The sequence below is a fragment of the Hyposmocoma kahamanoa genome, unplaced genomic scaffold (assembly GCF_003589595.1).
Source record: "Hyposmocoma kahamanoa isolate Upper Pololo Valley unplaced genomic scaffold, ASM358959v1 76, whole genome shotgun sequence".
Taxonomy (NCBI): Eukaryota; Metazoa; Arthropoda; class Insecta; order Lepidoptera; family Cosmopterigidae; genus Hyposmocoma; species Hyposmocoma kahamanoa.
In genome coordinates, this window is record NW_020653900.1 from 13,174,624 (window position 1) to 13,198,933 (window position 24,310).

The window sequence follows — 24,310 nt, forward strand, 5'->3', positions numbered from 1 at the left end:
AAAAAAAAAAAAAAAAAAAATGGTCCAGAGAGGGTGCCGCAAGGATTTACGGGGCGCCGAGCCCCAGACCCGATTAGGGATCCACGATTTTTTGCTTTGAATCGGTTTTTCGGATCGTAATGGATCATATGCCTCTGAATTGATCCACAAATCGGATCGTGTGCTCTTAAATCGATCTAAAAAAAAATGTTGACTACTATTTTGGCTTCCGTCAGTTACGACTTTCATTTAGCCAATGAGAAAAGACGTTCAGAGAGAATCGTAATGTGTTATCCCAACTCTCGACGTCTTCACAAGGAGCCTGCGTCACTCGCAACGTAAGCGAAGAGAACAGGCTATTGTTTCCCAATATCATTGCTAATTGCACCTTTTGCACCCGAATTTCCGATCACTGTGGAAAATACGAGTAGAACTAAAATTTTCCACTTTGATCGCGTGTCTAGTAAACCTTACCTTATTACAGTTCAATGTAGGTTCAGTATAGGTAGCTTCACGTAGCGCTGTCTCACAACGATTTATTTTAGGTCCTAAACTGAATCGTAATAAGAGTTCACAGTAAGGCCCCAGGTATTGATTACACGTGGCCGCTGCGCGGTGCAGCGCCGGCGCTGTGTATGTAAAGTTACCAAAGCGTGAAATAAACAGAAAGCGGATGCTGGTCGGCCCTTCCGCGCCGCGCTCCCGACCCGTTCAGCACTCGTCCCGACCCGAACCCGCTACCTGTTTCGCGCTTAAATGAAGAAAACGCGTATATTTGTTTTTTAAAAAACCAACGGTTTGAGCCCTTTACAAGTCCCGTAGTCACGGTTGACTGAGGTGGTAAAGTCTTCAATCAGTTATGTCTAATATGCAAACCACCCTATTTTTCACTATTATTACAAAAGTTAATAATATAATAAATAATATAATAAATCATTATTAAATTTTCCACAGAACATTCCAATTTACGCATATGTTTTAGAAATTATTTTATTTTAACAATATGAATTTTTATGAAATTAAATTTAGGTATTATTAATTAGTAATGAAAATTCGAATAAATTAAAACATATTAATTAGTTCTGCAGTCTTATGCCTGTTTAGGATTTTTCATCAAAGAAAATACTGGACCCCAAACTGGAGGTACGGAATTTATTTTTTTAAGTTACGGCCAGACGTTACTATTTTTTTGGGCAGAGTTGACAACTAAAAAACATAGACAAAACGGAAGTACTCTTGTTACCATAAATACTAGAAACTTAACCACGACTTCTTGAATTCCCCAATTTTAAATAAAGTTTTGTAGGCCACAAATGATGAGTGTACAAGTTAAAATTAAAACCACGTATTCATTAGTAGTTAACGATATAGTTAACGACCTACCGTTCTGTTAATTAGAGCAGCCATTTTAGGTTTTAATTAGTGCTTAGGTACATACCTTACTGTTCATTTGAATTGTAATGGCTAAGTCGTTTATAATTTTTTTTGTGTTTTTAGGTAATTGCGTGACATCAAAAGACAGGTAATTGTTGATTAACCACAAACCTTACAAAACAACTAAGATTGGTAGGAAATAAATAAATACCTGATAAGAAGGAATTCAACTCAACAGGTTGTTTTGAAAATACGACCTCTCTGGGCCGGAGTTCCCAAGATCCACTTAAGAATTGATACCTTAACTCGAATTAAATGTTTTCCCGTACTAATACGATTCATTTTGCGTAGGGCGAACGACAGAGACACTGGCTTTATTTCAGAATTATTTTCTTTACATACGCAATTAAAACCTTTAGAGAACATGTGTATCGTATAGTATAAGCGCTCCATTACCACACCTACGTACATTAATGGCGAATCTGAATTCTATTTGCTAGACAACAACATTTAAATTCCTTTGAACAATACAACCGCGCCGCGCGGGCCGCTACGTATACCCAGACTCGCCCGCGTGCCCGGATCTATTTATTTAGCATTTACGTTTTAATTTAAATGAGCCCATTTAAATTAAAACGTAAATGCTAAATAAATAGAGCGTATTTTGCCATGACAGACGCTCGCGATCGCTGCGCGGCGGCAACGCGGACTGCACTCTTCGAACGCGCAGGGTTCTATTTAATTCGGTTGATATTTAAAAAAATATTTGGTATATGTAAACTACCTATTGAATACAGCGGTTTTCTTGTAAAATTTCGAAGTTTTTTTTTTGTTAATTGAAAATTTTTAAGAATCGTGTTTTCACACTGTATGGTAATCAGTGCATATCCTCAATTTTACTATATATTTTTTCCGTAGTGATTGTTTCAAGACTTTCACTGTTATGCGGAATTAACCAAAGTCATTTGAGGTAGACTCTTATGCTCAGGCCACACAGGCGGCCGCGGAAGCGTTCCTCCGTGCCCGGAATGCGGGCGCGGGAATTTTTGTAACACACGTTTGCCGCACGTTTCAGTGTGGCAGGGTTCATATAAACTAGTAAATTCCCGCGCCCGCCTCTGTGTGGCCAGAGCTTTAGGAATCCGGAAAAGTAAGGGCGTTTCTTAGAAACGCGTAATGAAGAATATGAAAATGATAAGGGGTCCGTATTTTCACACGACATGAAAAGTGAGAAAAATAGCTTTTAAAGGGAAATTTAATAAGCATTTTAGGCACTAATACTATAGTAAATATTAGTTGGTACTCTTCCAGGAATCAGGAAAAGTAAGGGCGTTTCCTAGGAACGCGTAATGAAAGAGATGAAGATGTTAAGGGGTCGTTTCACACTGCGCACGTTTGTTCCTTACTCGAAGCTACACGATATGGAATAGGCTCCTTCCTGAAGTATTTTCTCTGCGCTATGACATCAAGTACTTCAAAAAGCGATTCAACAGGTTCTCACAATCATGCAGCGCGTAGGCAGCTCCTCTGATGTTACTGATGTCCATTGGCGTCGATTACCGCCTGCCATCAAGTGGTTCGTCTGTTCGTTGCCTCCTACATAAGAAAAACGTAACTTCCAGCACTTTATAGGGAAATAAGTTAGTTGGCGTTTGCTAGTTCAGTAGTATATAAAAGCGTCCCATTTATACGAAGGATGTAACTATTGTAAGTTACATTAAAAGTCAATGGAAAATAGCTTCCAACATCGTTCGCTTTAGAGCTTCATTCTCAATGTTGTGATCCAAATAAATTGTCGTGTAAATTGTAAGTTACGTCTAACATAACCACGCCCGTCTCCCTATGGGATGCGTAGAGTTTACGAAGCTTCTCTATGCTGCGTAACATAACGTATTTCGCTTCCTTCATTTAGTATTACACTCACACGCTCGACTATACTTTAACACGTCTTTTTCAATTTGAACAGTCTGTGCATACATTAATCACATACGCCATGGCCAGACTTTTCCCTGCTCTTTTGTTCAGACGTGCGATTATTAAATTTGTGTCCGTTACTCTACTGCTATACTTTATTTTACTGGTAAGGTTTCTCCATTTAGAAACGAAACGAGACACGAAATTTCCTATTCCTACCACAAAATTGCACAACTAAGCTCTGGATGGAGCCTCAGGAGACAAACCCGTAATCGTAACGTCAATAACAATTCGAAAAGCAATTTTTTTAGAATTGACAAAATAGATTTTAAAAATACCGTCCACGGTAGCAGCCATATATGTATATCATTTTTGCCTGATGCCAAATATGATAAAAATTAATTTGTATGAAAAACGATATAAATACCTAAACACTACTCACGTAAATAAAAATCCCGCTTTTCAAACTAATTTTCATAAACTCTTTAACGCTATTTTCCGAAAGTTGATTTTTTGATCTTTGTGTTAATAATTATAACAAACTAGTGCAGTAATTTTACAAAAAAATAATTGAATATCAATTCAATACAAATTTGATTTTTTCTTTTAGAATAGTTCACGTTCAATAGTTCACGAATGGAACACGGCGAGATTTAGTAGCTTTTAGCGATTGCATCGATACAAACTTCAACAAACAAGACTTGATCATCACGCTTGACCAAAAAATTGACAATGACAAAATTGTTTTCGCAAAAAAAAGACTAAATGGTTCTTAAGACAGTATTCCCGTATCTCCTATAGTTTCGGATTTACCCATTACTGTCCCAGTTAAAAAAAACATACTGTATATTTACACGATATTACAGTAGGTAAACTAATGCATCGAGAAACTAAACTAATAAACGGAACAGGTATATACATGGTATAATGTTTTAGTATTAAAACACTAGACTTCGTAATATCTATCATATTGAAATATCTCAAGTTCTCAAGCATTCACAGCACACAGCTGCTCATCGCCACGCAAGCAGATCGCCTGTAGTCTCGTTCCCCTGGTGCCGAGACCTCGTTGAGCATTGTTCAGGGCACGGAGTAGCCGTGAGTTCTTGCGCGATATAATGACACAACGTTTATCACAAAATATTTTCAATACTTATGGATTAATACCAGTGCCTTAGCTAGGAGCTAACTGGCGCCCAACCTAAAATTCACGTTACATGTCCAATGATCATTTACGAAACCAATTTGAAGAAAAAAAAACGTATCGAAACTCATAAATCGAAATAACAAAAGCGTTAACGCAAAGTAATTCCCCATTGACCGTGTCACGGCGCGGTGATTGGTCACCCCAAATCAATCGTTGATTAAGAGGTCACTGCGCAGCTCCGGAAGAGCCGTTTGTTCTCTCACAAAAACTGTTTAATGAACTTGATTGATTTTGCGGTTGTTCCGTGGTTTAAGAAAATTGATGAATTGACTTTAGTATACAATATAGGTTATTAATTATAGTCCTTTGTAGATAGTGGTTAGAGATTGATGATGACGACATCGGTGGCCCAACGGTTTTCAGGGAAATTAACCATTTGGGAAAGGCGCTTTCTTGAATTAGCTCTAGCCTGGGTGTTTTGGGTAGTGAATGTCGTGGATTGGGTGTCGTGGTTCTGGTACTCATAGTACTACATGGAGTTCCCTATTTTGAGACCAGGTAATTGGTGTGGCTGTCTAGCACGTTATTATATTGTTAGCAAAAGCTGTGAGCGGTGACTGGTGTTGGTCATGGAAAAAATTCCATTTTGGAAAAATCACGTTTTTCAGTACATATTTTTCCGGAAATTTTCCACATTTGACGTTCACACCTGTCAAAAGTTGAAGTTACTGAACGAAAGCGATGGAACCATGGAAAAGATTTTTTTCGCTGCTATGAAACTGCCTCCTTTATTTTTCGGCCTACATTTATTTTTCTCGAGAGTTTGGGTGTCATGAGACGGGGGCTATGAGTGCGTAAAAAGACGTTTTTCTCTAATGTAACTTTTAGCTATACACGTTTATTTTATAATTTACGCTAAATAAAACTTCAAAAGATATTCTTAAACGTAGAACACAATATGAGCCTTCTAAATTATATTTTTCCAATTTTTCCGGAAAAATTTCCATCATTTCAAATTTTTCGGAAAATTATCCAACAATAATGGTAACTTACACAGGCACTTGAACTACAGAGTTCAAATAATTCTTAAAGTACGACTAATGTTTTGCACTCTTTAAGTATCGAAACCACTATTAGATCGTGCAATATTTAATAGCACCTCATTACAAGTCGGTCATAGATTAATAGACACATTAATCGTGTCTTAAATTTACGTGCAGTTCGCAACTGTATACGTATTTGGTAAATTAGACGCTATATTAGGTTTAATACGATGCTAATGCACTATATAAAATAGTATTTTTCTTCAATTTGAGAGACGTGACTTGTTTATTCTAGAATTAAACGTGATACCCTTTTTTAAATTGACTCCTAAATACTGTAGTATTATTATGGAAAAATAATTGAAATTCAAAATATCGAATTTTAGGTTTTGTCATGTTATATGTTTTTGTACAAGTTATTTTTAAAATTTTATTTAATGGAAGGGTACCATTTTTAATTGCGTATTATAATATTATTGTACAGAAGTTGGAAATGAAAATATTTTTCCGGATCGAAATCATGTGTATTTTTAGCCGACTTCAAAAAAAGGAGAAGGTTCTCAATTCGACTGTATGTTTTTTTTAATTTAATTTTTTCTATGTATGTTACGCGATAACTCCGGTATTTGTGAACTGATTTTCATGATTTAGCGGTCCCATTTAATTTTGAAGAAAATAATCCACCTGTAAGGGTGCCTGTTCACGTATGAGTATTCATTTAAAAAAAACAAGTCTAAATTTTATTATAAGGATTGCTCCTTAATGGTTTCCTATTTTAATGGTTGATTTTGCTATTTTCCAATTCAAGGCGTTTTTCTTTCTTAATGTACCTTGAGTAGTGAGAACCGATTTTTATTATCTCCTGTGTCAAGTCCCGTATAGTGGCGAACTAGGGGATATTTCAATAAAACTTGGCACATAGACGTAATTCATCGTACTATTGAGGTCGATTTTTTTAATACTCTGTACTGAGATTATTATATTATTAGACGGGTCGAACACGTCGTGCGCCTGATGGTAAGCTACACGCCTGTCCATAACAGTTACAGTGTCACTCAAAGCTTTAAAATGCAAAAATCCGAGGGGCACTACCACTGCGCCCGTCACCCTGAGACGTAAGTTGATAAGTCCCATGTGCCTGTAATTGCACCAGCACCCTTACTAATGTTGACATTACTGCTTGGCGGCAGAAATTGTTAAGGTGGCAGTACTGACCTGGACAAACTCTTTTACAAGGAGCTCTACTGCTACTAATTGTTGCATATTCATTGCAATACATACAAAAATGTTAGGACTTGTCAACTTATGTCTCAGGGTGACAGGCGCAGTGTTCTTCATATCTTTGTGATTTAAACAGTGACTTACAAATAAATGGACGACGGGTCTAATACAAAACCACGAAAAAAATGCCCGAAGTCAACCTATTTAAACGTAGTGACATGTAAAGGAATATGAAAAAGCTAAAACGTTGAATTTAAATTGTAATGTCATCGAAGTACTGTCTAATTTTGCTTGCTTCGCTGTCAGTCGAACAAACGAAGACTAAAGCGTGAAAGACGCTCTGTATACGATTTTAACGCCCTATAAGTCACGGACACTTTTTAGCGCGGACCCGACGTCCATATAATTGTAAGTCAATGGATTTAAAGCTTTGATTAGCACTGTGAAAGTTGAGCCCTGTTGCTTATCACTAGGCGCAAGACTTGTTCGTCTCGTTGTTTGGTATCATAATAAAAAAAAAAACAAAATATGATAAGGTTTCTACGCCAGGCTGAGTCGCCGGGCGGTGGGTTCCGACAGAGGACCGACAGAGGCGAACATACTACGACCGAATTGAGAATGCTAGGGCGTATATGAAAGCATTGATGTGTGTCATGATTGTACCAAGGGGAAGGCTTGTGGTAGCTGCCGAACCCGATGGGAAAATACCGTACGTATTGTACGTTCAAAATATTTTAATACTGAAATTGCGACGTGATACAAAGGTACGGTTTACTTACGTGACCGGCTTCGCTTTATAACAATATTGCGTACCGCGTACCTATGGGGTTACTCGTGCCACTAATTGGGAACACTATACTGGACTATAAATTCATCTGTATTTTATACGCCAGGTGGATTTTGCACTCATTATTAAAACTCCAAAAAACAGTTATATTCTGAGTATTTTATTACAATACTGCCTTTTGGGGACAATGCTCGTGTTGATTATGAATTTTTTTTTCTTATTAATTCCGCTAATTAGCGAAGTTATTTATTTGGACGCTCCTTTTTAACCGTTTTCAATTAAATGGGAGAAACGTGGTAGTAAATAGTAAAGCTCTTTGTGAAAGAGTTCGTCCGGAGAAGTAGATAGATAGATATACCCTTTATTGCTCACACACTGTAACAATAGCAGTACATAGACAGCTTAAAACTGATGTGGGGAAAAGGCGGCCTTATCGCTAAGAGCGATCGCTTCCAGACAATTTGTCTTGAGACCTTATTTACCTTGGGGTACTGCCATCTTAGTTTTGAAGGCTAAATGTGCTGATGAAATTTCATGCACATTTGTCAACTTATGTGTCAGGGTGACGGGCGCAGTGAGAGTGTCTCTCAGATCTTTGCGATTCTGCAACTGCTACGAACTGCTATAAAAGGTGCAGACTTCATGAACGTAACCTATTGTTTGTCAGATTATTTGCAACTTTTTAGTACACGCGTTTATGAAGTCGGTTTTTCATGTTTTGGTCTTAACAATAGACATTACCGAGGTATTCACATAAACAATATTAACGAAGAAGATACAACTCAATTAGCACATTGTGTTCGAGATTTAAAAAAATATTCACAAATAAGATACGTCAATCAGCACGTTGTGCTTGTTGTTCGGTATTTATTCTTTTTTTATGACAGTCGCAATCGGAATCAATTGTTAAAACAACACCTTAAACTAAGGTCTTTTTTTTATAACATCAAGTGACGGGACGAACAAGTCGAGCGTCTGATGGTAAGCTACACGCCTGTCCATAACAGTGCACTGCCACTCAGAGTGTATATATGTAGTAAATGAATAGAGTGTACTTTGCCATGACAGTGCACGGCCGCGCGGTGTGAACGCGATGAGATTCGTGTCGAATACATATATGCGCCCTATATGCTTGCCATCGTGGTGAACCCCGAACTGTTATATCCCAGCCCTACTACCTAAATTACTGGAATCAGCTCTGCCATTTCTCCTAGTCAGCATTCTTCTTTAAACATCAATAAAACTCCATAGAAAGCAGCTCAGTTCCTTCCTAACTCCTGTCGTGTAAACACGTGCCAATTCCATTTTTATTTCTTATATTATTTCTTTATTTTATTGTACTTAGATTACCAGTTCTTCCCGAATTACACAATTTTGGGAAAATAGTCTTTTAAAAAAAATACTTTTACTGTGCCGTGTATAACAGAAAGAAGCTAAGCTAACTTAGCTTAGCTCACGTAGCCGGGGCATCTTTTCATACTTCGGTTCACACCGCGAACTAAGCTCACCGAACTAACTAAACTAATCCAACTATCCCGCTAAGCTGTAAAATATGTTGCCCTTCTGCTGCACTTCACCCTAGCCTTAGCTTCGTTCGCAGTGTGGCCTGCGCTCAATGGACTCGCCGATTCTTGTGTGCCAGACGTACAGTAGGGCTAGCACGCCAGGAAGCGCTTGAGCGACATAAAGCGCGCGATATTGCTATTCTAGTATAGAGAATTTCGCGCTTTATGTCGCTCTCGCACAAGTCGCGGCTGGTCCTGCTAGCCCTATAGGAAAGGTTATGGTATTTGGCATAGTAAGTGGCACCTCAACATTAACGGACTGGTGATTTGATGTTTTTCAACCAGTTAGCGTAAGCTCCTTTTATTGCCTAATGACTGACAACTTGTCGGTACTGTAATCGATTGATCGTGCTCTTTCGATTCTATAAAGTCTTCGATCAGCCTTGTTTTCACCTCGAAATGTAATAAGTTATAAATATGTCTAATTGCAAATTAATATGTATATCCTTTTATAAATCAAATCTATTTTGAGTACACGTTTAGTTAACATTTTTTTCTTAGAGCTCGTTTACATCTACTTTAGTGTTTAGTAACAATTGTATGGTTTATTGATTTTTTATAAGTGGCGAATTGCTGGCTAATGTTGATTTCTATGTTCCTTTGAAATACAAAGGCATTACAGTTTGTACATGTGTAACCTCACCCATTTCTGCCGCCAAGCAGTAATGTGAGCATTACAGCGTTCCGGTTTTGAAGAGTAAAGGATGCTGGTGAAATTACAAGCACATGAGACTTATTAACTTATGTCTCGCGATGACGGGCGCAGTAGTAATGCCCCTCAGATTTTTGCGATTAAAAGCTCCACTCAGCACTGCACTGTTATGGAAAGGCGCGTCGCTTACCATCAGGCGCACGACGTGATCGTCCCGTCACTTGGTGTCGTATATAAAAAAAATGTAAAACGACATCATGAGCTAGATACATTGCCAATTTAAAAGCCGTCTGGAACTTAGTTTTTTTGGCAATGGAAGTGTGTCCGTGCATAATATAGCAGTTATCTGAATAATAAGTTGCATCTTTAATATGCTCGTAAAGCTGCATGCTAAGTATGGCGATTATATTCCAATACAGAATGCTGCTCATACCAAAATTAGTTGTAAAAGATATCATAAGAATTTTATATAATAAAACGGTTTTTTCTAAATTTTTGTTAACGAATTTGACTTTGCCTATGAAAAGCAATTATTTATTTTACTACACTGTTAATGTAAAAAACGAGGATTTAAAAAACAGCCACTATACAATTAACAGGATTGAAACTTCGCAAAAATTCATTTCTACTTTTTGCCTTCCATTAAAAGTGAAATTAAATAGCCCAACACAATTTAAATTATAAAAACCGACACTGGTTTACGACTCGAAATTGTTTTAATCAACGAACATTTAAACAACGACGATATTTTGACCCCCATAACGTCTATTTTTGCATTCATCGTCATGTAAAAAGAATGGAAAGTCGACATTTTAAGTTAATCTTCAACTCATTTATACGTCTCACTGCTGGGCACGGGTCTCCTCTCAGGCGTTGATTTTTAGGCCACAGTCCGCCACTCTGGCCCAATGTGGGTGCGTTGGGGACTTAACACGTTTTCCGAAGGTTGTGTTCTTCGACGTGCAGGTTTCATTACAATATTTTCCTTCACCGAAAAGTTCGCGCAGTTAGTTAATTGATTGAATAATATCTTAAGAAAAGCAGCATATGATGATTTGAGGGTGTTCGGGCGTCATCTGGTTATTGGACCTGCCACATTTTTTATGGAGAAGTTTTAGTAGCAGTAGAGCTTCTTGTGAAAGATTTCGTACAGGGGAGTACTGCCATCTTACCTATCTCTGCCGCCAAGCAATAATGAGTGCATTATTGCGTTCCGGTATTGAAAGGTCTTGGTGAAATTACAGACAAATGGGACTTGTCAACTAATGTCTCAGGGTCTCAGCCGTAGTGGCAGTGTCCCTCGGATCTTTTCGATTTTAAGCTCTGAGTGGCACTGCAACAGTTATGGACGTGTTGGTTGCACCAGGCGCACGACTTGTTCGTCCCCTTACTTGGTATTATTATTTAAAAAAAAACATACATTCGGAGAAACTCAGAGGTGTGAGCCCGGATTCGAAACCACGGCCTCTACTTGAGAGGCGGTAGGTTAAGCTTATTATAAGCAAACCATTGGGCTACCACGGCTGTTATGAAATTTTAAGTTACTTGTTCATTATAAGCAAACATGCGGTGGATATTCTTCAAAATGACTCGTACCGCATAACGCACTCGCCTAAACACTAAAATAGTGTAAAGAGGTCTTAACTCAGAGTTGGGCAACTCGGCCTTGTTTCGATCCATTAATTTGCAAATGCGCGCCTTGTGCTTAATTACATTTGTATATGGTTTGTTTTTATTTATAATTATTTGAAATTCCTTAACAAATTGTTAAATTTATGTAAGATTTTTTGTACTCTTTGTGTTATATGGAAACTATTTCTTTAAGTCTGAAACGCTTATTTGTTTCATTCAAACCGACGTCTCTGGACTTTTACGGTATTCTACAGGATATATCATGAAGAGTGTGCGAGGGAATTGCATGATTTAATTCCGCCTTCCCCTTTCCATCATCGGAGGTTTAGACGCAGGCTGGGGTTCCACCCCTATGTTGAGGATATTCCAAGGATTCGCACGAAGCTTCGCTTCCACATTTATATGGCAACCGGCTAGGAAGTGGAATTCCCTGCTTGCAGACTTGTTCCTTGAACGGTATAACTTGAACCTGCGCACTTATTTTTTTATTAAAAAATACAGTTCCAATGGTTGCCAAATCAATTCGATTAAGATCCGAAAAATAAACTCCTATGTGTAGAAATCCCCTTAAGAACTCTTCATGTTGTCGTAAGCCGTAGCTAAGCGAAGACGTAATTATCTTACTCACCTAAAACCCGAAAATTCGAATGTCTACTTCATTTATATTTATTTTAAAATTATCTCATTCTCCTTTATGAAATGAAATTAAATGAAACTATTTCAGATAATAGGTACAGTTATAAGTCCATATGGTGTTAGTAGGTACTTACAACTATGTTAGTAAAAAGCAAAGTGTTCATTTTCATGAACAAGGATGGACATCCAATACTTAAAGCTTGGGCTGTCCACCCTCTCGGCTACCACCTTAAGAAGACAGTTTCTGCTGCCTCTCCCAGGGATGCCACTCTCTTGCAAATGTCTGCCTGAAAACTAGCAATTCTAGCCTCCGCGAACATCCCTAAGGCACTACAGGGTCGAGGCAGCCTCAGCAGTCCCCTGAGGGCGATGTTGAATTGGATACAAGTCACTGTATGCTTTTTTAGTGTAATTGCTCCACAGGTTTATATTTATATTCAAATATCCTTTATTCAAATCTTTATTTCAAAGAAACCGTTTTCTTCAGCGCAAATGAACGTAAATTACAATTTCGACGCAAGAAACTTGTTTACATAGTTCGATTCAGAATTAAATTTTCTATGTTGCGATATAAATAATTCATTTAGCCATAATTGTGAGTCCATTAGCATTTTAAGGGGCGAAATATGTTCATTGCATTAGTAAAATATTTCTTACATACTACACACAGCGACAGATTTTAGGGAACACTAGTAAAATCCTCAAAATAATGCAATGTCTTTTCTAAAGTCGGGCCAGTAGAATTGCGCGAGAGCGACATAAACCGCGAGATCTCCATGTAAGAACAGCAGTATCTCGCGCTTTATGTCGCTCTCGCTTAAGTCGCGTTATGTCGTGCCAGCCCTACTGGTATTATAATTTTTTACTTCAGGTCAATTTTTTTTTTAAATGTATGTCGATTTGTGATGTCTTCATTCTATTGTTTTAATTTCCTACTAATACAGGTTTGTCGAGTGGCTCGAGGTTGATTAGTGTTCTTGTAAATTTAAAATTAGTTGATAAAGTTTTATATTTTTTCAACTATTTTTGTTATTTCTCGCATAATGTAAAAAAATGCATTTTGTTTATTATTAGTTTTTGTCAATAAACTATTATTTTTTTATATGTAAACGGTTACTAATTTATGTTCTCACGTTTTTTTTGTTCCGCTTAATGAGGCGGGGTGAGTATGTTAATAACAATAAAAATGACATAAAAACAGCAAAACAATCACAGAGTTATTTTTGTTTTTTTTATGGTACCAAATAAAGGGATATTAAGCGACACGCCTGTCTATAGCAGTTGCAGTGCCAGTCAGAGCTGCCACTGCGCCCGTCACCCTGAGACAAAAGTTGACAAGTCTCATTCCTGCTTGGCGGCAGTATACGGTGGCAGTATTTCCCTGGATGAACTCTTTCTCAAGGAGCTCTATTGCTACTATACCGCACGTGACCGCAATTACTGCACTATAAATATAACAAGGACGCGTAAACATAGATTCAATAAATCTATACAATACAAATATACGCATATTAAGAATAGGGTACTTAGAATTAGATACGTTTGTGGGAGACTGGAGCCTACACTAGGTCTAGCCTGTATGATATGTGTCCAGGCACCCACCCCACCCAACAAGTGGATAATGCAGAGACAAGAGAGACTACATTAAACATTGTATGATATCAACCTTAGAGCTAAGACCACCACGACTTCATTTAATCAATATATAACATAATTCTAAAATTATTTTTTCTTCGCAGGTGGTTCCGATAGCAACAAGGGGAAGAGCAAGAAGTGGCGAAAGATCCTTCAGTTCCCGCACATATCACAATGTTTAGATATAAAAACAAAAATAGGTAAGTCCACTTTTGCTTTGCATTTGTTCTTACTGACTGAGATTACTTACATTTTGTCCTTCGTTTAGACGTGGTTTTTAGGTGAATTGAGACTCAAAAATAATCGTCAATTCGTCTCGTCAGAGCACTGAGTCTTTTAACCCTGACTGTCTTCGCAATCATCACGTAAAGGACTAACTACTTTATTCACAAGGAATGGCCTTGAGCCGGTCAGAGAAAACTTTATGAAGTAAAGGCGAAAAAGATGTTGCGCGTTTCGATTCCGCTTGTATTGCCGACACGAAACGCACAACTTTATTTTCGCTTTTATTACATGGACATAAGGATTTCATCGACCTTCTGAATGCGAATCCGTGTCAACAAGTGTGGTGGATATCCACAAAAAAATTTGAAATTCACTTGAGATACAAAATAGATGTTTTGATTTATTTCGACCACATGGAAAGTCGGTTTTTCGGGGTTAATAACACGAATTCAACTTGTTTTTTTTTTTTAATTTATTATGTATATAGAAGATACCGGTAGTGAACTATGGGGCTCGAAACACAAAAGACTAAACTTAGATCGGTATAAAAAAACTCAAAGTTCCACAAAATTCGTCCTACGTCGTGTTGTAAAAAATCAGTTTTCAGAATTTTTTTCGTCGTTTCGCAATACCATGGACCAATAATTCATGCTAATCGCGATACAAGATGGCGTAGTCGTGTATTTAGTGCATGTTGGTACACCAGATGTTTTTCTTTTAAATGCTATGGCTCCATCGAAATATACGATGATTTCGCCAATGTCAAGTAAAAATGACTATTGTGCGGTAGTTTTGTAAAAATATGACTTCTACTTTATAATGTTACAACCCCATCGATGCCCGCCAATGCCAAATTGAGGAACGCACGCGTTTTTAACTCAAAGATTGACCAGTAAATTCCGAACAACAACAAAGTACATACACAGACTATTGCAAAAACAAATTGTTTTCTTTTAATAAACTTACACATGACATAGACAAAGGAAGAGTGGACTAACGTTGAGAGGAAGTTGATTTTGACGGGGCAGGGGATTTTAAAGGGGAGGACATCATAAAGAGTGACTATACGATTACAGTAAAAAAAACAGGTGTTTGTAACTAATTTGTTTTACATTGACAAGGTGCAATTTATCAAAATCTACTCTAATCTCTAGTAATAACAAACAAATCAACCAGATGGCGCTTATTGTACAGATTTTTAAGGATAGTGCCTGTTATTCTTCTATTTTGTCTAGGATTAGCGCCATCTACCCATATAAGGAAGCGTTAATTTATAAATTACTTTGTAACAACACTGCCATCTATTGACACGCATGTTTGTCAGAGTCCAGAAAATAATTTTATCTCTTGATTAACATTACAAGGAAAAAACTAACTTATATTTCATATTAAATAGGAATTAATTGTTATCCACGACCATTTACATAATACAAACAACTTTCAGGCTATTGATCAGCGCCATCTTGATATAAGACGGGTTATTGACCTTTTTCAGAGCTACTATCTGTAGTATGGAGATAAGCAATCCTCTCGAGTTATTGGCCCATGGTAATAAGACTCATAAGTTATGGGACTATAAGCTCATTTAATAGTAAGCGAGTGTAATTTATTTCTAAAAAGCATGTGTTTCAAGAATTTAAGGCGCACATCCAAGATACCACTTCGCCTTAAATTATGCATTTCTATGTTATGCAATTTTTTGAATATTTGCTGTCAATACCCCTCGTTAACCTGCTGAAGAAGATTCATAATCGTTGGAAAACATATGGAAAACATTTTTGTGGCAGTAGAGCTCCTTGTGAAAGAGTTCGTCCGGGGTGGTACTAACACCTTACCTATTTCTGCCGTCAAGCAGTAATGTCAGCATTACTGTGTTCCGGTTTTCAAGGGTAAAGGTGCTGGTGAAATTACAGGCACATGGGTCTTGTCGGCTTATGTCTCAGGGTGACGGGCGCAGTGGTAGTGCCCCTCAGATCTTTGCAATTTAAAGCTCTGAGTGGCACTGTAACTGTTATGGTTAGGCGTGTAGCTTACCATACGCGCACGACTTGTTCGTCCCGTCGCTTGATGTTATAAGAAAAAAATCCCCAACCTGCATTGGACCTACGTGGCGAACTATGACTTAAAACCGTCTCCATGATGATCATGTTATATTTTTTAAATTGGTTTCATGTTCTATAGAAAATAAAATCATTTAAAGATAACACACACCGTACCCATGTCATGTATTGTGTTTATAAAATTTCATTAAAACATATTCTTCGTGAAACCGCAATGCACGTCAAACTAAATTAAACCTTGAACTATTTGAATTATATTCTATAATTAGAAATAATACATCTGACGTGCTAACTATTCGGCTCGGAGCTTTTCAATTGTGGTTTCTACACCACGCCTATTACTTCCCACGATTTTTTATTGTACAATTTAACTGTATAACGTCGCCGTAGAGTTAAACTTTGAACACAATTTGTTTATTCCTGTCAAGTTGGCCACCCACTAAACGGACCCGGAAATGACCTATAGAGTCCATTAGTATATCGCTACAGTCATCAGGTCACACTTCTTTTTTTAAACTTTTTAGGCGGCGGTGTTAAGTTGCCCACAACTACACACTGCCACCTTAAATTAAAAATATAATCAAAATGTTTTTGCGACTTGTTCAAAATATGGTAACAAGTTGCGCTAGTTTTGTCCAACTATAGCTCGCGATTTTGACCATGTCGTCTGCTCATGTCGTTGCAGTACATCCCAGAAACATTTCTGTCTTCTTGGCCACTATTCGGTTGCCACTTTATCTATCATCATCAGTAGGGTTAGCACGACAGAGCGCGACTTGCGCGTGTGCGACATAAAGCCCGACATTTCTACGCGAGAACAGTAGTATCTCGCGCTTTATGTCGCTATCACGCAAGTCGCGCCCTATCGTGCTAACCTACTGAGTTCGGAAAAGTAGAGTGTATTATCCTGAACTTCAAGTAAGAAACATAGAGTGGATAATACCTCCCACTGAAACCCCGGAAAAGAAGAAAATATAATGAAAATAAATAAATTTGATATAATTATAATAAATTCTATTGGTTTACTATTCCGCCGTAGTCGTACGTTACCTCGTTTTTTAATACCTATAATATAATAATGTTGAAAATATCAGTGTATCAAATTGATTACATTTTTTTGTTTACTATAAAAATTAACGTTGTTTGACGAATTCGTTGTGAATTAAAATTACGATTAAAACTTCTTCGTAAATAAAATCGATTGTTATAAGAAATTGAATCGGTAACGCATTAGGACATCACTAATGAATTAGTAGTCGAGCTGTCAAAAGTAAAATAAATGGTTGGACGGACAATAATTTGTATGTTACACAATTGACATAAGGTTCATTATGCTATGTACAATTGCGTAACAAATTATAAAAAGACCGACTTGAAAAATTCGTGGAATTAGATCTATTTTTATTGAAACATGTTACCGGTGAGTGCGCCAAACCGGATTCATCCCATAATTGTGCCACCCTCAGAGATGGAATTCTCGTCAAATTTAAATGAGACCAATACTGAGGTATCCTCTTTCCAACAAAACAGAATCATCAAAATCGGTTCACAATTGCTGAAGTAATCGCATAACATATATAAAAAAAGTCGAACTGAGAACCTCCCTTTTTCAAGTCGGTTAAAAAATTTTTTTTTTTTCATTGACTTACAAATAAATGGACTACGGGTCTAATACAAAAATCACGAAAAAAATGTCCCAAGTCAACCTATTTAAACGTAGTGACATGTAAAGGAATATGAAAAAGCTAAAACGTTGAATTTAAATTGTAACGTCATGGCAGTACTGTCTAATTTTGCTTGCTTCGCTGTCAGTCGAACAAACGAAGACTAAAGCGTGAATGACGCTCTGTATACGATTTTAACGCCCTATAAGTTCGGACACTTTTTAGCGCGGACCCGACGTCCATATAATTGTAAGTCAATGTTTTTTTTACTTAAATAACATTTCCATCAATGTACCATGAGACCCCGTGTATGATAGTTTCTTTAAATACCATCATGTGTACTAGATCTATGAGAAATTCGATTGTAAGTGTACAATCTGCCGACTATACAACATTTTGCATACGCCGCGACCTACTTAAGTCGTTTACAACAAATAACTTATAAATCAGACAGTATTTTACTAAACCACTGACAGGGAACATAAAGAAGAACGTAATATTTTCATAGCTGTATGTAGTTTGTTCGGGTCACCTCTAAAAAGAGAATTAGGCCATAGTAATCTATCCTGACCCCATGCGGATTGGCGCGTCACACGTTTTGCCTTCTTCGACATGTAGGTTTTATCACGATATTTTCCTTTACCGCATGTTTGACCACCATGTTAATATTCTTTTTTTCAACCTCAAATTTTAAAAAAGCTTTTTTTATTTTTTTATAAATAACAGTGAAAGTGTTGAATTAATAATAAAATTGAGGATATATACATATTGATTAATTACTCTATACGGTGTATAAAACACAATTCCTAAAAAAATTTCACGGTAGACAAATTACCTCGAAATTTTACAAGAAAACAACTGCATTCAATAGGTACTTTGCATATACCAATGATTTTTTTTAAATCAACTTAACTAAATAGAATACTATACGATATTCATTTTTCAAAAGGCTTCAATTTCGTTCGTAAAAAAAATTCTGAAATAAAACCAGTGTCTCTGCCGCTCGACCCAAGCAAAATGAACCGTATTAGTAGGGGAATAATTTGAATTCAAGCTGAGGCAGTATCGGCTCTTAAAGTATTTTAAATATCAATTACAAAACACACCACTGTCAGACATTTGAATACCAATTACAAAATACATTTTAGGTAGTAATTGAAATGCAAAATAATAAAATATATCTAAAAAAAATATCGCCTCTCAAACAGAGGCCGTGGATTCCAACCCGGCCTCGCATCTCTGAGTTTCTCGGAATTTATGTACGAAATTTAAATTTATTAGCAATTTATCATGAGCTTTTCGGCGAAGAAATTACTGATGAAACCTGTACGTCTATTCTTAGACCTTCTGGTTCACAACCCTCGGAAAACGTGTGACGACCCAACCCGCATTGGGCCAGCGTGGCAGACTGTGGCCTAAACCCTCGCCCAGAAAACCCGTGCCCAGCAGTGGGACTTATAAATCGGTTGATGTTTAAATACAAATACAAAAAAAACGTATTTGTATTAAAATACGTTTCAGTTACAAGCAATTCAAGTACTGTCCAGTCCTGCCTACTACTTACCGACTTCAAAAGTCATTCATCCCCTAGCTTGCTACCCTTAAAGGTGGAATATTTTCTTCAAATTTAAATGGGACCACTTCTGATCTAGTTACCCACTTTCCAACAAAAAACTAATCATCAAAATCAGTTCACAAATGAGTTGTCGTGTAACATACATAAAAAACCTCTTTTTTTAAGTCGGTTGATAAGGTAAGTTAAGAAAGTTAAATGTACCTGCTAAACTGTAATGTGTAACTATAAGTTCTATTAAAGGTCTAACGGACGGGTCTAACTCACTGTCGTTTCAAATGAATTAAATGACATTCCGTCGGGGACGACTAAAATAAACTTAGATCTATTAATATTAATTGGTGAACGCCCACTGTCTAAAGTGATTTGTTGTGTAAGCGTTGGGGGAACCTCCTTTTGGTTACCGCTATAGAAATCAGGATATGCGCCATCAGAATTTCTTGGTAAACAAACAGTCGAACATTTTGTTGGTGCTGCTAATATGTTGTGCAACATGTTTTGCTATTTATAGAGTTAATGACAAAACCGCCATCAATACCGAATAAAATACTTAATAAGAATGCTGATTTTCGTGTCAACATAATCATGCCCAGTTGACTTTTAATAAACGTCCTCTTCGTACTCTCCCGTCTTAGAGTAGTACACATTAAAGAGAATCTGCGTGCGTGCATGCGTGCCATGCGTGGATACGTGCGTGCATGCGTGGATACGTGCGTGTAGAAAACGCGATCACAAGATTTGATTACAAATTAAAATTCCAGGCACATGGCCTTGTGAATTTGTCTCAGGGTGACAGGCGCAGTGGCAGTGCCCCTTAGGGCGCGTTCCAATTATGTCGTGTCGACAGATAGTCGTGCAGTTTAAGGTGTCGTGGCTTGTATATTTAAATGAAGTTGTTCACACATAGAACGACACGACCAACTGTCGTGCACATTTTTAACGTTACGACGATAGACTGTCGTGACAACGGTAAGAGCTAGAACGGCAGTCGTCTGACGATAAATAAAACGTCAAAATAAAAATGTGACGACAGATAATTGCAGCTTCAAACGATTCTGTTGTGCAAACGACAAGGCGGTTCACGGGTGAACCGATAAATTATCGTCACGATCTAGTGGGAACAACTAGACACGACAGTCGTTCAACGATATAATAAACGTTCACGACAGATAGTCGTGATATGGGAACAGGCTAGACGCGACAGTCGTCCAACGATAAATAAAATGTTACGATATAATGGGAATGTGGCCTAAGATCTTTGAGATTTAAAGCTCTGAGTGGCACTGTAATTGTCATGGATATGCGTGACACCTTACCACCAAGCTCACAACTTGTTCATCACGTCACAAAAAAAACTTATTAACTGTTAATTTAAAAAAAAATCCGTAGTCGCTAACAAAATAATAGAACCCTCAACAAAATAATTTCATTGACGTAAATCTAAGAATTTTAAAAATAAACCTTATAAACATTTAGTACCTTTACTCGAAGCGTGCATACATTAAAATAAACCACACGTTTTTCCTTCCGTCAGTTTATTTGCTGTTGAAATAACTGCAAATGACAGACGTATGCTTTAGTCTACATTTTTATTGTTTGATTGAAACAAACATGAACATGTTAAAAATGAATGTGAAATTGTTGGTAATTCATAATTGTATTTTAATCAAAAAGACCCTGACTCGAACAGACGTAAGTCAATATAAACTTTTATTAATCAATTACGTTGCTTGTTATTGTTAGGTCGACTTTCGGACCTATTCAGCTCTTTATCACCGCGTTCAGTGATATGATCCATTGTAAACAACTAATTAAATCTCGGTTCCAAAACCCACAGCGTAGAGTTTTTGACTCGAAAATTTGTTATAGCTAATAAATATGTCGAAAATAAATCTTAAATTCGTTATTAGACATTTCAGCTAACACCTAACATATTATTGGTTAATAAACGTCATCATCAATTATTTTGTTTATAACAATGTAACTTAAACTAGAGTTAGGAACTGTTGAGTACATATCGAGTTCTTAGAGACACCCCACACTAACGTCTTTCAAGCGTAGCGTCTTAATAAAAATGGAAGTAAAGGTTAAATTGTGCAAAATAGCTGCGCTTGTGCTGAATATTTGTTCCTGCTGGTAAGGCATCCTCAGGGGCTGTTGACTGCTCGACACTCGGCCGAAGAGTGAACAAGAGGGATGAAAGTGGAGAGGTGAAACACGTGTCGGGTATATTTTTGGTGATGGTTTATGACTGTAGTTGCGCTTGTGTTATTTATTTTATTAATTTTATGCGGAGGGAGGGTGGGATAATTAACTGCATGAAAATATTCAATATTTTGCACGATTTAACCTTCGCTGGGTTCGCGGAGTAGCAAATTAATTTACTTGCATTTTTATTAACATGGAATTCCGCAAAGTAACGCTTGAATCTATTAATACGTTAGCGTCTTGCCAATGCTTCCACGCGACGTCCGCGCGGCGTATACCCTATGTTCGGCACTATTTAGTTCCCAAAGTTTTTGGCTCACCGCCCACTTAGGCAAGGTAAAAAAAATTCTACGCCCACCACCACAAAAAATAATTAAATAAACGTATTTTTTAACTTAACACGTAGTATAGTATAAATAGATAATTCAGGTTTTTTTTTCAAATCCTTTAGCAGACCCTGGACAGCGTCAACGCCCCTATGACTCTTCAGTGCCCACTGGGGGGCACTGGGGTAGGGACCACTTTGAGAAACTATGATTTAAAGTGTCCACTCGCGTTTCCCGTCCGATATCCGTTCGAAACAATAACTGTTAATAATTAATGCTCGCCCAAATTAAAAGAACGGGGGTAGACTCCCAGCAGTCGCTCACTGACGCCACGTCGACGCGACGTACGTGTCGACGCTGTGCGTACATTGGCAAGACGCTGACCCTCGAAAGACGCTAGTGTGGGGGGTCTCTTAGGTTTCGCTCGCTACACATTTTAAATGAAAGTGTGTTTTTGAATCTAAAATCACGTATATTTTCGAATCGACTAACGTTTCGGGCTCTTTACAAGGTACCACATATATACCACGGCTGACTGAGGTGGTATATTGTTCATATTATTAGATATATTTTTAATTTAAGTACGCAAACTCGATAGGAGGTAAGGATGCCATTCGGGCTGCGAGATAGCCACGTTAGGAGGCATAACGTTTTTCATACAGGGTGGGGAAAAACATGCGCCTGAGTTTATGGTAATGATAACAAAAAACTACTGAACTTACGGTCTTTCTTTTTTTTTTATATATCATCATACAGTTTTTTCTCAAGATGGCGGTCAGTTTTAATCGATTTTATTACACTGATTTAATCGATTTCGAAATCGTGTTCCACACTTTGGGAAGTGAAAAGGATAAAGTTTTTGGACGTCACTCACACAGCGTAGAAGACTTCAACGCCCGAATTACCTAGGAAGTGAACCTTTGAGGCGTGCTGAAAAGTGACTGGAAAATTTAAAAACAAGCTACGTGTATTGTTGCTGAAAGCCGCCATCTTGCTCAGATCATGTATTCAAAAATTGTGGAAAAAAAGTGTACGATGATATTGAATTGATGAATTGAATATAAATTCTGTATTTTTTTAACCGCTTCCCCTAATTCGGGCGTACCTTTTGCCCCACACTGCATTACTGTAAAGTAAAAAGTAATCTGTCATTTAATGTCAGCGTAGGCGGCGTGATCCGTCCCTGTTACAATTTAGCAAAACGATCGTTATCATATACCCGTAGCTTGTATGGCGTCTGTGAGCGCCCAACGTCGCAAACAAATATAGCCGTTTTCTTTTGAACGTTCATGCCATAATTTTAAATCAAATCAAATCATTTTATTCGTCATCATGGGTACGATAAAGATGTTAACATTTATTTTATGAACGCCATAACGTACCATCAAGACATACGAATTATACTATTATTACTACTTATTATACTTGTCCAATACTTCCAAATAATAAAATAACAATACTAATAATCATTAACAATAGTTATAAATCACTGGTTATAGGCTTCCACCTTCACAGGACAGTGAAAAACCAAGTCTTAAAATCTATAACAATTAGGACATGAAAACAAAAATAATTTAATTAAGATAATAATCAATCGAGAGGAAGATATGACGATTTGCACGATATTGATTGAAGGAGAGAAAGTGGATCAAGTGAAAGAGTTTGTGTATTTGGTTCTATGTTTACGTGTGATGGAAAATGTGTTGTGCGGTGCTAGTTCCTACACTTATGTATGGTAGTGTATGTTGGGTTTGACAGAAGAAGCATGAAAGTAGAATTAATGCAGTAGAAATGAGAGCTTTGAGGAGTATGGCTGGAGTGAGTTAGATGGTTCGGACATGTAGAGAGAATGAATGAAAGAAGAGTGACGAAACAGATTTATAAGGCGAGTGTGAGCGGGCAAGTTGGTATGGGCCGACCAAGGAGAACTTATCATGACCAAATTGAGGCCATCCTAAAGAAGGGCCAGGTCAAGAGTACCCTTAACCGACGAGCGTGTATGAAAGCATTGATGCGTGTTGATGAGGCGAAAGATGTGTGTCAGGACCGTAGCAAGTGGAAGGCTGTTGTCTCTGCCTACCCCGATGGGAAAAAGGCGTGAAGTATATGTATGTATGTATGTAATAATCAATGTAAATAAATGAATGCTAATGATTTGCATTTAACGATTAATACTCTATTCGAGCTAAGGCTTTCACTCTCGCGCATCCAGGGAAAAACCAGACTATTACAAAAGTAGGTTTCCATACTTATAGGCTAAGCTTTTAGGCAGTCAAAACATGATATATTTATCAAGTTCTTTGTTAACTGGAATTCTAAGCCGTAGACTCTAAGTAAACCACCACATTTCCTCATTGGTGGCGGAGCTGTAAGGCATGCTCATTTCCCGATGTCGGAAAACGACGTCTGTCCTCTACTAGCTCTCCGGGCTAGTGCCGGAGATGCCGGTAGCATTGTCCTGCGACCATGTCCGGACATAGGTTCCGACTGAAAGGGCAACTTACGTGACCTGAGCGTCTCCTCGCCTTAGGCCATAGGTTCCCAAACTTTTTGGCTTACTGCCCAATTAGGCAAGATAAAAACATTTCATCGCCCATCCCTACAAAAAATAATTGAAAACACGTATTTTTCTATTAACTTAACACAAAAAATCACAAGGAAAAAATATA

The 24,310-nt window shown here is 37.5% G+C and overlaps 1 protein-coding gene across 1 annotated transcript in view; it reads left to right on the forward strand.

The window, feature by feature from the left end:
• Positions 1-24,310, forward strand: part of LOC113232485 (G protein-coupled receptor kinase 2) — a 155,874-nt gene that overhangs the window by 22,665 nt on the left and 108,899 nt on the right. Inside the window, exon 2 of the mRNA XM_026467229.1 lies at positions 13,690-13,785. Within this exon, the coding sequence (XP_026323014.1) occupies positions 13,690-13,785 (96 nt within the window). The remainder of the gene's footprint in view (positions 1-13,689; positions 13,786-24,310) is intronic.